Genomic DNA, 17,632 nt, shown 5'->3' on the forward strand with positions numbered 1-17,632 from the left:
AAAATCGTTGCGATTCAGACTAAGGACTGTAAGCTTGAAATTACTTATGTACAACTGAGTGTTTACATTAATACAACACATTTACAAGGTATACAGCTATAAACAACTATACATGGATAAATTATGACTTTATATTTGATAATTCGATATTAGAAGGCTTTATTTACATTTCGACTAGTATTGACAACCTTCATTGAATAATTCGAAAGTACATTGATCAATCTAACATATAACAGTAGTTCTTTATTTTAAAAAAACGCTTTTTACACGTTTATTTATATTAAAGCCTTTTTAAATATTGAAAATAACGAGGACATAGGTTATAATTAAACCATTCTATATGGACTATTCATGGGTCAGCATCATCGGCAGATGAGACTTTCTTCTCTAGCTGCGCACGCGCCGTGCGGAGGCGCGAGGAACAGTTTCCCATTAGCACAGGCGCATAGCTGGTAAATGTTCTGATGGTGAGGGTCGTGTGAATGCGCTGTTGACGGAGGCAGGGGAAGAGCTGACTTCAGCTTCGGCATGTATATACTCGGCGCATCCAGCCGTATCTGTAACGAATAACAGAAACGTCAAAAGAGTCAACAGCTTGTTGTACTGACAGAATCAAATCTAAAGTAATAGGGCAAAATAATTGGAAGTAAAAACATTCAATCTCATTACTTTCTTCAATAAATATTATCAATATATTATATCAACTAATAATATGTATTGTCTATGTTTACCGCGCCAGCAATAGATCGCAGTCGGAAGGTGGTAAGGCAAGTGGCGCTGATGTCACCGGCGCGGGACTCCAGCGCTATGCTCTGTGCCGCGTGCATCTCCAGTGACCTCGTTGGTGACTCCAAGCTGTACACAAACAATAATGCAATTTTATTGACATAAAAACATGAGGAATAGATACACGATCAGAAAGGTACTGGTTATCTGTCTTCTTAATATTGGTGATACTCTATCACGGGTTAAGTAGGAGATAATAAATAGGCAGAATAGGTATGTGGGACCTTTTGTAGTAAAAATGTTTGTAAATTTTTGTTATTTTACTTGTATTTTCTTTATCCATTCCTGATATACTTCATGATGCAGATGAAGATGATGATATGATGCCATATAGTTTATGACAATAGTCGAATGGAATTCGAACCCTCGACTGCAAGATCGGTAGTCCGTACCCCAAACCGTTAGCCTATTGGCGCTTAAACCTTACATAAGAAAATTAGAATTGACAATAGAAATACCTGTACAACATAAAATAATAAGAAACTTACACTAATTGTTTGGAGGGCGGCGCTCGGACTAGCGGCGTTTGTACCGCAGTATGGAAGGTGGCTCCGGCAGGACTGGCTACCACTAAGTTGTCTGCGCCCACAGACACCGCGTCTGGAGTCGCGCTCAGTAGTAACACGCCACGGGAGTCACGCACCTCTAAACGACCCACGTTCACCTCCAAACGGTCATGACCTAATGAGAAAAGAATAACGATAAAAAATGAATCAAAAACTCAACTCACGTATAGTCTTTCAGTGACGGTACTAACTCGTGACTCGTCAGGGGTCTATCTTCAGGACGAGTGCTTAATTCACTTTACCTACTTTTTACTTAATACTTTTTACTTAACCAATCGCACTATACTTTAAGTCTAAATGACTTTCTTTCAATAGAGTATTTTGCATTATGTTATTTTGGTTTAATCTATTCTTAAGTATTTATTTTATCAATGTAACAGACAGACAGATATTTTGCGTATTAATTTAGTACGATATTTTTGTATTGGTTTTATAATTGGTTTCTAGAGTACATATAACATTGCGTAAATTGTCACAGCGTAGTTAATTAGGACACTCGTTGCGTGGCTGAACAGTGATGCAGACGCGACGGGAACTGTCTCGTCACATGTACAATGCAACTCGTTTAATAATATTTATACGTTATTGACGTATGACGGGGCAATTAGTCCTCCACTGCAATACGACAGTAAAAAGCTCTTAAGCTTTAAAATTTTAAATGGCGTCTGAATTATAATTACACATTACTTCTCTTTCGTTTGCTATATGCTTATTGTCCGGTATTTTAAAGATAAAACTCGTTATTTTGGTTTCGAGTTGGGGAAAGTAATTGAGTTTAAATTTATCAAAAAATTGAAGCTATTATTTTTAAACTTACCTAAATATAACCTGCTCTGAAGAAATCCTTGTGAGTCTCTGGTGCAGACTGTGAAGTTTCGCGAGGACTCGACGGTGATGGGCTGACCGCGACGCGACTTGATACTAGACGCGAACAAGGAGTCCAATACTAAAGCCTGACCCAGAAGCTGCAGACCTCCAGGTACTATACGTAGCTGACCCATGCCCTCCTATACGAAATGTAATAATCAACATACAAACAAGTTAAGAATCTTCTCTTATTGGAGTCGGCTAATGTATATCAGAACACAGAAAGAAGAAGGAAAATAGAAGATAAAATAATCATTCAATTCTTTGCACATTACTACGCTAACATTTGATTTTGACTTTGACTTTGATAATAATGTTTTTAAAGAATATACGATGTTCCATGTTCTATTGGAAATTGAACAAATATTAAGTGTACTTTGAGTGTAAACATTTCAATTTAAAGCCGCACTTACCGAATTAAAATCCAATACTTTTAAAACCCAAAGCGTCAATGCAAGATTGATTATCATCATGAACATAAGCGCCATAACGAGAATATAAAGGCATTTTTTTCTCCAACCGTATATTCCGACTTTAAATTGACTGTTGTAACTATTCCTGATTGAATCTGCCTTCGTGTCTCTACCTTCATTGTTGTTAAGAATCGGCTCTGGAGTTATTTTGTCGGCATACGGTATTCTGAAATACAAACAAGTTTTATAATCAATTGATAATTAAATAAACCGGTAAGTAAATATAAATTTAATGAGAGTAAACTCAATATTTAGTCTTGTTTTGTAACTCAAGTTTACAACACTACCTACATTTAAATGATATTTTATATAAACTCTCCTATGCTTGCAAACTTTCATAAATGCTATGTTTAGTATTAGTTAATTCCCTTAAATAAGTGAATTGTAAATTTTTATTAAGGTAAATAAATATTCTTAAACCGTAAATAGTCAGGCAAACAGCATAATAATATTTTGTGAGTATTTTTATACACACGTAATGGTATACGGTAACTACGAGTACTTAACGATTGAAAAATGAAACGAATTTTATACTTTGCTTCGTAATCGCCATCTTCATACAATCATCAAAATTTAAATGCAATTAGGAGGTTAAGAGTGTCTTTATCATTTAAGACGCTGTTATTTAAATGTCGTTTCAGTGTTCGACCGTAAGTGTTATAAAAACATTTTTCTATCGACAATCAGTGTTACAATGTTAGGTAGGGTAATATTGATGGAATCGTTCCTGTTCAAAACACCTTTATAAAAAACACTTATTATAACGACGTTCAGTAAAATGAAAATATACCTCCTCATGTAAATGTAAATTTATACCAAAAGAAAGGGTAATATATTTTTAAAATTGATCTTTTTGTGCACAACAATGCTAACATACCGGGGAAACAGTTGTTCGAAACACATTCCACTTGCATAAATCATAGCTTTATTTCCTCTAGTTCCTACGGATCGCAGCAAATCTGGTTTTATGTCGCGTTCAAGTGTCTTATCTCCCGGCGACATTATTTTTCCTTAAACACTTTTTGATATAATGTTCAAATTTATTGTAAAATGTTTTCGTGACTCATTTTGTAGTCGTAGAAGTCTGATTTGAAAAGAATTTACAAAATGTCGATTTAATAGAACTTAGAAGCAAAATGAATTTATATACATACATGAAGTTTCCATAATTTATAGTGAGTGCATAAACGATAAATGCCTTTCGAAATTTCTTAAATTTATCAAAAAAGATTAGGGTCAATCAAGGCTTCCATAAATGTAGGAAATGGTTATTTATAAAAACCATATTATAGAAAAATTCTGTAAGTATTTAAGTACTTAAAGTAAGTTTTAGCGATATTCATAATGGTAGAGTGATTGCTTCACCACAGTAGAATCAATCGAAGTTTTCCCCTTTTCTTGTAAACAATGTATGTCGTCGCCACAATACGTACTATAAAAGTAAAGTACTTGACTGTATGGATGTTCCTTTTGTGATATAAAAATGTACTTTTGCTTTACCCCTAGCTGCATGTAATGAGCGGCAACACGCTTGATATCTAATAGTCACGCGAACTAGATTACGCTAAAACCACTGAAATTGCTAAAACGCCTTTCTGTACACAATTTTACACTCAATCTTATTTACCGTTGAAGGTGCTTTTGGAATTTGATACAAATTTTAAAATTTACTGCAAATTAACCAAAAGTTATGAGTTCCAGAATAATGTAATAAATTTGGTAGGAAATGTCATTTACCTTTGAAATAGTTTTGAATAATTTATTAATCTTTTTATAAGAATATAGTAAATTGAATTGGACATATTACCAAGTCAAGGTTTTAGGACTCAGTGACAGTAGAACAATTTTTTTACGAAGGTCAAAAACGAAATTTCTGAGAGCCAAAAAATAGAAAATGTCTAAATTTTTTGTTAAATAATATTTCAAATATGGTCAGAAATAAAAGCTCTTTACAATCCACTGTTTAAAATTTAGTTAGACTCTCATTAGCAGTTAAAACAATGGGTGGCTTGTTTTGTTTGACTATTGCAATTATTCGTATGAATAGAGGACTGGGCACCGGGAGGGCGCGCGGCGGCCGTGCATTACTGGCTTTTAAACAGCTGGATTTTATTTGGAAACGAGTAAAACGCACATTTATTTGCACGGAACGAGTTTATTGTTTTAGTAAATACGGATTTAACAACTTCGATAACCGTAAAAGTTCCGTTGTATCTGTTCTACACACAAATAAAAATGCTATTTGTCTATTTTTTTACTAGTATTCGAATACTACGAATAGTAAAGGGAATATCAAACAAGGTTGAATAGTTACAACTATTTTAGGTATTTTTAAAGTCTATTATAACGATTACAACTTTGTATCCCCACAGGTAACAAACATGTAGTCACGGTGCATTATTAAGGAGATTCTAGGTCTATCTTCACGCGTTCTCGAGAACGGACAACGAGGTTTTAGTAAGTTTCACATAACTCTATCTTTTCCCTAGACGTATATCTTTTGAAAGATCAAATGTTCCAACATTTAAAGCCCTTATGATTGATCATATCTGCATTTAAATATATTATAGGAACATGAAAGTGTATATAAAATGGCTACTGAAAGTAGTTTCGTCATAAAATTGTATTCAAATGGAACATATGTGTTCACAATAGGTATCATATTTCGCCGAGACGTGGACGAAATCGGCCGATTCGGTATTCGTAAAACTAGCCACCGTCAGCGGATAAGGGTCATAAATTTACTAGGATTGAGCAGAACGGAGTATTGTGTACGGAAATGTGCCCATCTTAAGTGCCAGATACAACATCGTGTTTCTATTATGTACATTATGGAATGAGATGTTGGATTTAAATACCTCATATATACTTATAGGACATAGTTAAAAGAACTTTTATTGTATAGTTTTGTAATAATATTTAAAAAGTATTCGCCTTAAGTTAGTATGGAATTGTAATTTATAAATCTTTTTTGTTTTCAATAAAATTATTTCTTTCTTTTGTACTAAACTTCCCTAAATGTAGTGTTTTAAATTGTCTATTGAAAAGAAACATTTTTATTAAAAGGAAATACTTAAATAAAGCCTGTGTGAAAGCGGTCGTGCACTTTATCTCTCCGTCCAGTCTCCCAACACGTTTGGGGGGTTTACGTGGCATTAGAAACCAATTACAACAATAATGTTGGGCTCTTACAGGACGGCCTTATTCGTATTTTTAATAAAAAAAAGTATAACGTATCAATATTGTCATTTTTATAAATTATCACTTTTATCGGCTTAAATTAAACTGATAAATCTTGATGTAATTGTTAAAAAGAAAATAAAAAGTTCAAGTAAAGAAATACTAAATGTAATAAAAAATCGGAATAACACAAAAATACAAATTAGTACTAGAAACCAACAAAGAAAACTAGATTTATTATACAACAGGTATTATATGTACAGTAATGATTAAAAAATACACATCCTTTCTTCTAAGTACGCGCATTGTAGGTACCCCTTGCCAGTTAATCTCACGTCATGAGAACAGCGAGACAATTAATAATTGTTAAGTCTACATAACAGAACGAGGTAATTAAATTATACCTCTAATTAGTTATTCAAAACTGAAAACTGTTATAAAGTCATCAAATACATATGTACTATGACAACAATTTACTAAATTTATTTATTCGTATAACAGATTATGAACACACATAAATACTATATAGGACAATCCCATGGATTTTATTGAAATAAATGGTGTCACAAATGGAGCCGAATAAATTCTGGATACGGAAACGTAAATGATGCACGTAGCTACACGAACGTAGATGTTTTATCCGTAGCCGCGTGTCCCGTAGCGGCGTAGCTTCGTAGACTCCGTAGAGTGCGACCCCGAAGGCTGCGCGTGCCGCAAATGAGGCATATTAATCATCTCCATCACGGTAACACGATTTCCGAGCTTCCTTACTTTCTAGATACGCGTTAAAAAGACATTGACTTTGTTACTTCGTAATATTTTCTCGAGGTACTTAAATTTTCTTTCCTGCATTCACAATATTACTATGTCCTTTATAGTAATGTTTTGAGATATATTACTATAATATAAAATATACCTAGACCATGGCCGGGATAAAAAACAATAGCGTTTAAAACTTTCGTCTCTTAAAATCATTAAGGAATTAAAAATAAATCTTAATAAGATTGAATCAGACAGTAAAATTCATAAATCAATCCACAACTGAACTGCGCATCTCATTTTTTCCCTTTAAAATTCATTTGAGTTCTTTTATTAGGTGCATTGCGTAAATTCAGTGGCATTTAATGTGAAAAGCGCGATGGTGGAGTTGAGCAGTGAGCAGTATGTGTGCTAATTGAGCGTTTCACCGCCTCCCCCGCGCGCCGCACGCCGCCCGCACCCCGCGCCGCACGCCGCTCCGCCGCGGAATGCGCGCCCGCTGCACATTCGTTAGCAATATTCCACTAACGAACCAAACTAATAGCCATTAAGTTGAATAACGTAGCACTTTGCGCTTCGAATACCATACACTGTAGTGACACATGATTCCTGATTTGTACAAACCCCGCTTATCGTACATATGTTTTAAATATTACAAAGGCTTAACAATTATGTTGACCACTGTTTCCTTTTTATTATTTCACAAAAAAAACGCGTTCTAATTTGCTAACCGAGGTGTATATTATTTTATTCAACATGTCTTAAGTATTTTCAACTTTTCAATACGTAATACAAAATATATAAATTTGTAAATATGAAATCGCCTACGAAGGCGCCGGTTCTGATTGCATGCGGTGAATGCAACGCAGCGCTCCATTATGTGGCACATAAATCAAATGCATTGAAATCTCCTTCCTCTATCGTGTCGGTGAGTCAATGCATTTCCAAATAACAGATATTTAAATCTAGACAATTGATAAAATTTGCGTCATACACTCAGATTAAAATAAATGCAAATTTCTTAAATATTCCCTGCCATACTATTTTATCTTTTACTGTTTTTTTACTACGTTACTATTTATTAATTAGTATAAAATCAGTAAGATAAATAGTTTTAGCGTACAGATTTTTCATGTATCAATATTATTGGAAAACACTCGATATTCAATTATCATTTAAACCGGTGAACATGATGCTCTCAATCGACAAAGCGGTGACTGTGTTATCGAAGTTTTCGTTTGAAAATTACAAACGAACTACGAAGTATTTAAATATAGTAATTATGTTAAGATTAACCTATAATTTTATCCATACAAACTTTCCACTTGATCAAAACTAAATTGAATATTAAAATTCATATATTGAACTAAACCGTACGCTGTTCTAACAAAGCACCAACAAATGGTTTGGGAACAATAACATAGCTAAGCTTTTCAGTTTCACTGTGTTATTATTAACTCAGAATATATACAGCGAACTTCAGGTATTCGTATAGTTTACTGAATTTAAAGTTTACTTGCATGTAGCCTCCAGTAATTCATCTTACTTCAAGTAACAAGTTTCTACCTAGAGAATAACCTACAGTGTGTTACATCTAAAAAATTTGATGTTTGTATACCAGTTATTATTAATAACTTAACCTTTTAACTTAATTGCTAAAAGTTTAAAAAATATAAAAATTCAGTTTAAATTGTCCGATGGTTGTTGTTAAAATGTTGCAATTCAAAATGCATAGCTTTTGTAAAGTGACATAGGCTTGTGTATAGATGCGAATGTTACGAATAGGCACGAGGTGTCATGTTCGGGTTAATACCTTGCCTGAGAGACATGTCGGCCCGGCTCAGCATAACGTCAAAGGCAAATTGAAAATTAATTTATGCTCGCAAAATTTCATATAAAGCTCTCTGAGATTGTAAATCAGTCACACGAAACTTTGTGGTAGAGGTGAGTCCAACAAGCCATTAGTTAGGCATAAATTCTACTAACTACATATATCTTTATCACAATTTGTATAATAAACTAATTTCTATAGTAGTAACATTTTAAGGGCTTAAAACATATGTATCTGTATTAATGTTATAAAGAGGTAAGATTTGTATTTTTGTATGTATTGAAATAACTCAAAAACTACTGGGTCGATTTCAAAAATTCTCTCACCATTAAAAAGGAACGTCATCAGTAACCTAAGTTATTTTTTAATTTCACGCAGGCAAAGTCGCGAGCAACAGCTAGTTATTTATGTAAACATTGGTAAATATGTTTACGTCTCAAATAAGTGTAGAAAAAATATCTAAATGGATTCAACACATTGAACCAGATAACAAACACTATTTAAATCCCTTTTCCCTTATCGTGACTATTAACATATTGTTTTAAATTTATATACATCGTGAATTTAATCTCAAGTGGGTAACCCATATTCGAACAATCGATGCGATCATTACAAGTGGTTGTGAGGTAACAAAGCTGAACGCACTCGCGGGAGCGGAGGGTAGCTAGAAAGAGTCGTAAATACTCTCGACGCCTCTCACTTATAAATTAGGATCATAAAGCAGTTGCCGAAGTTTGCTGGCGGCGCCGCGATCATAAAACAACGCTTACGTCTTAGGGGATATGCCGATGCTTGTTTCTCCTTCGAGGTCTTTCAAGTCTTTGTAATAATTATGAAATTAGGCAAAACATTTTTTTATTGATTTTCTAACTACGTTATTCTACTGTAACCAACATTTATGTCGTGTACTCCTTAGCTTGTTGCCAAAGCCTAAGTTATAATACATCTGAAACTTTCATGACGATGGGTCAAAAGTTACTTAGTTAATAGCAAACTTTTTGATTTTTTTTTACTGAAAAGGTATTATTTTTAGGGACCCGTCGTTATTAAAAAATAGTAGATATATGCGGTTATTTTTAAAAGTGACAAAGTTTCTTTATGAAATAAATGGCTATTTTAATATTTATAGCCCCACGCAATGCTTGCACCGGTGACCGCGCCATCGCGGACGCGTGTGAATATGAATCAAAATTTCACCAGTCGCTGCCAATTTTCATGTTAATTGCGTTTTATTACTTCCCGAAATACTCTCATCAATCCTGCACACCACATTGGATAAACAGAACCTCTACTACGCGCTATACCCACTAACAATCTGTTGTAGAATTATCCGATGAGTTTTAGTTGGAATTTGCTTTTGAATATTCATAATACCTGGCTTAATCTATATCATTTTATACCAATATGTTAACAGCAATCAACTACATAACTATGTGGTAAATATAGCCTTTTTTGTTGATTTAACTACATTGCTAATCTTTTATCGTTCTCCTATTTTTTGATGAGCTTTTAATAGTGACATTTAGTCCAATGAAACTTTAATTTACATATTACCTTTACAAACATTTCAAAGTTTTTTAATATTGTTGGTTAAAATAACATACATAATCTTCCACTTATCTTCATCTGACATAACATCCATCTCAAAAATAAATAAAAACAGAAAATCGAGATAAATTCACTTTGTAAAATGTCAAAAAATAAAGAGCAGAATAATGAAATGCGAATTTCATTAAACTCCCACTGAAATTTGTAAAAGGCCAATACGTAATAGCGTTACGAATTAATGAGACGTGTTTTAAACTTCTCTCGGCATTCCATTAATTAGCGCCTGATAAATTTTAACTGCGAATTGTTTAAAGTAGCGTTACTCTTGCTAATTTCAGTTGTGAACGTTTTTTGAATTTGCTCTGTGGTTGAACTGAATAATTGATTATCATCGAATGTTTCAAATACTTCCATCAGAAGCAGGTGAATTTAAAAATCTTGAGGTCGTGCGATTTTCAAAACTACGAAATCTAAATATTTTTGATTCTATTATGATACCGCTGTACCATCGTCTACATTTACATCTACCGACATTACTGGTCTTAAAACAGTTATGTTAAAGTTTAAACTTTCCTCACATACGTTGAGGGAAAGTATAATAAAATGAAATGACTATCGATCTTACCTTCACATAAATCTTATTGAATTCATCCACTCCGTTTGAAGACATGGACGTCATGTTACCGGGCGTGTCGCTACAGTTTGACTTTTACGTTCTCTTCAAGTTAACTTGAATTAATTTTTCATTAACTTTAAAATACCGTTCAAAATTAAGTTAACAAAAACGTTTTTTTAAAATATGAATTATTTAACAATATATTCAAAGTCAAGATATTTTCTAAAACACTTATTAAAATTACAATATTGAAAGTGTTACAAAAAATGTAAAACATAAGACAAAACTTGAAACGACTAAAGTAGATATCCATACAATAAAACAGAGCAAAAAAATCCATTTCATGAAAATGTCTACACGAATCATGTTATTCGGCATAAAAAATATTGGTATTTTTACAAACCGGTCAATGGCCCCTATAATACCGCTGAAGCGCTAACCCGGACGATGTTGTAAAGCTCCCTAAACCTATTTTCCGTATGCACAGCCATACCTCTTCACTGATTTAGCGTTCGGAAAAACTTCAATTTAATGCTTGTTAAATAATTGGCATCAAGCATCCATTTCATTTGCAATTTCTACTAAAGTCATATTACTTTATATTGCTTTTAAATACGTATTTTAAGTTTTCATAATGTATAGTTTTTAAACTAATGTTATGCAACCCTCGCAATCTACATAACGAAACATTATAATATCCTTGTTTTTAACACATTTTAAAGACTGGATTGAAATACTTTGCTTGAATTTACATCTACACAATACATTCTGCATTTTAAACTATAATCAATAAAGACATTATTCAAAAACACGTTTGTTTTGCTTGAAAAATCACAAACGTTTAAGCGTATTTTTCTATAAATTCTATTGTGGCGTGTATTTGTAATACACGAGACGTGTAGACGATTTAACGTGAGAATTTTTGGTGAAAATCAACAATCTTATCACGTAGTTCCGTCGACGAAGCCTCCTCTAGACAATTATATCGCACAACTTTGAGGAGTGCGAGTTGGAATTGGGAAACAGAAGTATTCGCGGGTAAGATTAGGATAACATAAAGACACGTATCATATTAAACATATAAACGTACTTTGTGAAATAAAATCGAAAATGATCGTCTCTACTGTATATTTTTTTATTACTTCTGGATTTTTCTGTTACGCCCCTTTGATTATAAAAATTCCCCAAGCATTTGTGCATAAACACTTTGTACTCGTAGTTACAAGTGACATAATTAAGCAAGAATTATGTAAAACAAAGATGTGCAAGCTAAAGTGGTCATTGTCAAATCGCTTGGAAGTAATACGCGACGGCAAGTTGGCCGCGGACGCTTTACTTACGGAACTTCAACTAAGTTGAATCAAAAGTTGTTTCTAGCTTGTCCCTCTTATAAATTCGAGAACAACTTAGCCGCCTTTGCTCGCCTCTATCCACTCGTAGTCGAAAATGAAAACAATCAAATAACTTTAATGCAATTAGCGGTTCTAGAGATAAACTAAACGCATCAAAATTGTAAAACTAATATTTTTACGAACATACAACAACTTCTCTATTATTATATTTACATAATTACTGAATATTTTACTATTTAAGATCGTTTCAAAGTTTCTGCAAAGTAATAATGTCTCTACGTCTATTAAATCCTGTTTAACATAAATTGTGTACGGGAACATGAGCTAACACTCACAGCACTATGAAAAGACAAGTGAATACACTAAAGGAAACGTCAATAGAAATAAACAATGTATACGTGTGAATTATTCAGTTTGTCGGGAGCTTACTCTCGCGGGATTGGATGGATTATTAACACTATATCTCTGATTGTCAATGTAAATCGATACTATTGCTTGTATATTTTATCTATCACGTAGGTGACTTTCTTGTGATATATCCTATGGGAGATAAAAGCAAGTTTAGCAATAAATAACTCCGTTTTAATGTTAACTGGCGCGCTTAGTTTAATTTTGACGACGACGGCTCTGAGTATTTATTTTATATAAGAAAACTACTACGTTTTGCAGTAAATAGTGCTAAATATCTTGTAAATCGTTAATTAAAGAAGTGTGAGGGTGACAATAACGTGCCGGTACATCGGTATTGTGGTCCGCAAACAAGCCGAAGCGTTTTCTACGTGACCCGCAATACCAATAGACGTAACCGACGACGACCGTGCGACTTCAATCAACCGGCCGTGCCAATGAAATCGACGATTATTCATACTATATTTTTAGTACCAAGAACTGGAGGCATTAGCATAGCATATCTAGACAAAGCGGTTCTATACGCATTTTTTTACATCTCAGATGACACGAAATGGTTATTAATGATAACTAATAGATTCTAGTAATAATTTAATGACTGATTGGAATCTTAAAAACTCCAAAAAGTTAAAATAATGGACATTGCTTCGATTATAATTCAAACAAAATAAGACTACTAAGAAAACATAAATCACAATGAATAAAGCACTAATTTAATTAATTATGTGAAAATATAAAATTGAACGTTATAAAACTGTAATTAAACGTTTATCGTTGAGTTTTCTGAGTAATCAAATTAACTGACATTGCAATGATTTCAGTGATTCCAAATATTTTAATTGACAAACAGAAATTTGGAGTGGAAAATGGTGCCCGAATTGTGCCTGCATTTGCTGGATGTGAATTCATTGAGTAAATATCACATCGGAATAACAAAAGACTACCTTTAGTTGCTGCCAAGCATTATTGAAAACTAACTAATTATTATGTAAATCGAACATGTATTACTCATCTACTATAAACAGTTTACGGATAGACATATTTTAACATTCATTTTAATACAATACTGCTAAAAAACTGAAAGAATAATTATTTTCAAAGAAAATAACGTCATGATCATCATCACCTTGCCCTTGTCCCTATCCGTAGGGGGTCGGCACAGTATGTGCTGCTCTTCCATACAATTCTATCAGCCTTCATATCTTAATCCTCTGCCTTCTTAAGAAAAATCCTTTCTTCGATCTTCCTCTACCTTTATAGCCATCCACATTCAATCATCAAAATAAGGACATGATATGAAAAGCAAAAATAAATAAAAAGTAACCACGCTTTAAAAGGACTCAAGAATAATTTATTTATTTTAATCAGTTCGGAGAGAGTTTTAGAAGACGCTTTTTTTTAATCCTTAAATTTGTTAATGCAGTTTAGAAAAATACCAATTTCTATACTGCAAAGTTATCCTTATCTCTTAGCAATAAGCAACTAATAGGACAACGAACTGCCAAGTCTTTATTACTTTAAATGTGTGTCTAACAGACATAATTTTTTTTAACGTATAATTGTAGAATGAATCGAGATCCGAACCATCATTTGCGTGACTGCTAATAATTATTGAGCCTACATCGTGATATTAGTTAGTTTTGGACTTTATAAAGCAAATTGTCAGTTTGAGTAAAAGTTTCATTCAATTGTATTAGTAGGAAATTGATCGCTAATGTAGTTCGTACGACTTCTCGATCGTTAACCTAAATTTTACATTAATAAGCATTCATTATAGATTTTATTACAAATGGAATTTAACTATTATGTACGAGTATAGGAAAGTACTAACATAAATTAGTATAATTTTGTTGCTTTTAGTAAGTTTAACGAAGTTAAACTGGTCATTAAATAAAAAATTTAAAGTAAAACTTTAACATGAATTTTAACTTATTACATGTACGCATGTCTCTTTAATAGATAGACTACTTAGCGCTTGACAAATACAGGTTATGAACCAATTTTTTTTATAACATAAGCGGCCACCTGAATCCACCGAAATGGAAAGTGTCCGCCGCCCATACACATCCGCAATTGCAGATGCGTTGCCTACCCTTCATTGACGGAAGACGAGACGCACATAACTTGACATTTTCCCTTCCTATACGTCTCCTCCACCGTCAAATCCACTTTTCCTTCCCATCCTAAAAGCAAAATTAAGCTATATTAAATAAATCATTACATCAAAACTATAAAGTATTGATAATTTATTACCATTAGTGGTAGTTAACAACATAGTGTATATCTAAACATGAAGGAAAACAACGTGGTATAATTTAAATACAACTCCGGGTCGGTACGTGCGTCGGCTCGTAAATCTCGCGACAAGGGGACTTTTGTTTGACAACTTTCCTTTTTATTCCCTCTTTATCTGTGTAATGCAAAAGCCTGCGAATACTCAGGCGCAACTCGGAAACCCGCTTAACTTCAATAAATCAATTTGTTCACTTACGCTTACTTATACACTCGCAGCGAGCAGACTTCGGGACGTGAGAACGACTTTGAATGAAAATGTAAAAAAAAAATTCACCGTCACACACTAGCTGAAAGTCTTAATCCATTCGCCAAAGTTGGAGTGTTTCGATAGAGTGCTTTTTTATTTAGTTTTTTTTTTTTATTTGTTACTTCTACTGATAAGTTTTAGATTTTAAATTCAAACCAGATACAAAGTCCACTAATAATATAACCCAAATCAAATAAAATTTATTTTAATTACATGCTATTTCTTCTGTATATTATTTAATCTGGCAATTTAGTTTGGTATTGTACAAGTTTTTACTCAGTTTTATTTAACTTGGAAATTTGTTTATTGTACGCAAATTCTAATGTAAAATAGTCGTAGGTGAAAAGCGTCGCATCGTGCCGAGGGAACGAGCATGCTTTAAGAGGTCGGTGTCAGTACGTTGTAACTCTTGACCTCCAACTTGTGTAAGCACTAAGATACATTCCGTTTTAACGATTTTAAACTTACTGTATTCTAAAGTTACTTTAATTTTTAATCCTTTGCATTTTTAACGCATTGCAACACCAAGTTAATAATCTAAATAGAAAAATGATTTGATGTTTCCATTGAGTTTTCCGAAATGTGAATGAAAAACACATAATATTACGTTATCTCATTGTAAGTGATGTTTTTAATTACGGTAAATAATTTTAAAAGTCATGATATATATCGTTTGTGGACTATCTGTTGTTACAACTAGTCCCTAAGTCTTTAAATTCAAAACATCAAAGTCGTTTCAGCATGTCCATTTTGCATCACAAAGTTAGATGTGCCCGTAGTTCTATTTTAAATGCGATAACGCCAACTTTCCACTACTCGAAATGTGAATACCTTGTTGCGAAAATGTGACTAACGGAAACTGTACAAGTAACTGTGTTGTCCTTCCGTTGCACACATGCACTTCCCCGCCCGCCCCGCACCACCCCGCACCACCCTACACCCGTACGGCTACTGCCTTACCCAACTGGACCGTACAACACTTTCTATTCAAATTTTCTTACTGTAATTCTTTGTCGCCTCGCATTGTAATAACTTATATCTAAGTTAGTAACTGTCCTGTACAACTCAAAAGTAAAAAGTTCTCCCCGAATGTAACTTTAGATTAAAATAGCTTCAGTTCATAGCTTCGTCTGCCAAAACATTTGGACTTTTAGTCATCTTATTGTTTGAAAATTATTTGTAATGTTTTGACTAAATATACGTCTATTTGTAAAATAGTTTTAAACAAGATTCTATTGTAAATTTGACTACCTAGTAACATAGAATAAGGTACTTTAGAAACCGTAGTTATCTTCTTTTATTAAAGAACGGTAAGTCTAGTTTGCGTCCAAGTGTGACATTCCCAATTGTGTAAAATAGTTTAGAAATAATATTATAACTTCTTCCTATTGTTAAAAAGAAACATAAGTGTGGCTCTTGGCCCCAACATGATTTAAAATTCTATTCCCAAAGACAGAATAACTTAGAGTGAACTTTAAAAAATTTTATCATATAAAGTTGTAAGTAGAATCTATTTCCTATTAATTTTTGCTTTTTTATAAGAGTCGGTGCGTTATAATAACCAAACGCGTTTTTAAATACAATTTAAAACTTATATATTTCGGTACGTATTAATACATTCTTTAAATGTAATACAAACACATAGTAGTTAATGGATTATGTGACTTTTTTAATAAGTTTGATGTAATATTGGATATTATAGTCTCTTTAATAAAGGAATTTTATTAAATGTGGTTTTGACTTTTTTTTATTTGTTATGTTCCTTAAAATTATGATAACTCATTATTTGGTTTTTAATAATTTTGTTAGATAACTAAAATTTAAAAGATTTTACGGAATTAAAGTAAATGTACCTTACATTGACGGTTATTAGTTGTGTAAAATAAACCGCTGGGCCATACCTTTGAAGTGAAGTTCGCATGTAATTCAATTAACTCATGCAGCTGAGATATTAAGCAAGAGACAAACAATATTAGAGGGGAACAAATGAACCTCGGCCGAAATTAATGAAGATTACAAAATTCACGGCCATTGAGTTCCGCGTTTCGGCGAACCTTTCCAAGTTGCTTGTTAGACTAAATTGAGAGAAATAATAGCTGTCATTTGTTAGGTTTAAACGTTTAAATTCCCCACTCAGAGTGTAACAATCAAAACGATTTAGAAATTAATTGATGCATTTTGTGATATAGTACTTACTTTCTGCCCTTGTGGTCCGTGTAGACGATATGGTTTCTTGCAGCCGGCGTTTGTCGCGACCGGGTCAAGGAGTGAGGATCCATCGCACGATGTCAGTTATGTTCTAGAAGCTACATATGAGCTTCGCGTGCGGTCACAAGTCTGTCCACATTTGTTCCTACCGGACTGTCCGCAGCGGTAAACACTTTAAAACTGTTTGCTTAGTTGCTGGCCGTCTCTGTGAAATTATTCTGTAGCAGTTCCCTGCGCTCAACAACTTTGAACGACCGGCTTGTTAGAGGTCGATGTTCTCTCAACATTGTGTGCAGAGTTTCGACTTCTTAGCTGCGAAAGTTCACCCGCTACGTTAATTATGTTTTTGGATGTTGCTTGTTGTATGGAATATACAACAGCAATGTTTTACTTAATATCAAATTAGGATATTATTAAGTGACTTTGACATTTTTTTTATAAATCCCATATTTATAGATACGTACTCAAAAATACGTAATTAGACGCGTATATGTAT

At 33.3% G+C, this 17,632-nt stretch overlaps 1 protein-coding gene across 1 annotated transcript; it reads right to left on the reverse strand.

Annotated features, from left to right (window-relative positions):
* Positions 1–362: 362 nt before the first annotated feature.
* On the reverse strand, positions 363–17,207 carry LOC106100354 (delta-sarcoglycan-like). Its single transcript, XM_013279181.1, has 6 exons — positions 17,125–17,207; positions 2,633–2,858; positions 2,170–2,359; positions 1,275–1,467; positions 732–855; positions 363–557 (listed from the first exon to the last, which is right to left on the reverse strand). Exons 1-6 carry the CDS (start codon positions 17,205–17,207, stop codon positions 363–365), a joined length of 1,011 nt encoding a protein of 336 aa, XP_013134635.1.
* Positions 17,208–17,632: the final 425 nt, after the last annotated feature.

Source organism: Papilio polytes, unplaced genomic scaffold, assembly GCF_000836215.1.
Source record: "Papilio polytes unplaced genomic scaffold, Ppol_1.0 DF824047.1, whole genome shotgun sequence".
In the NCBI taxonomy this organism is placed as follows: Eukaryota; Metazoa; Arthropoda; class Insecta; order Lepidoptera; family Papilionidae; genus Papilio; species Papilio polytes.

Excerpts from the sequence above, each read along its gene's own strand:
- LOC106100354 (XM_013279181.1), bottom strand. The coding sequence starts at position 17,207 with ATGGATCCTCACTCCTTGACCCGGTCGCGACAAACGCCGGCTGCAAGA. Across the intron at positions 2,859-17,124 it reads ACGGACCACAAGGGCAGAAA|AATACCGTATGCCGACAAAA; the intron begins GTAAGTACTATA and ends TTTGTATTTCAG. Across the intron at positions 2,360-2,632 it reads AAGTATTGGATTTTAATTCG|GAGGGCATGGGTCAGCTACG; the intron begins GTAAGTGCGGCT and ends CATTTCGTATAG.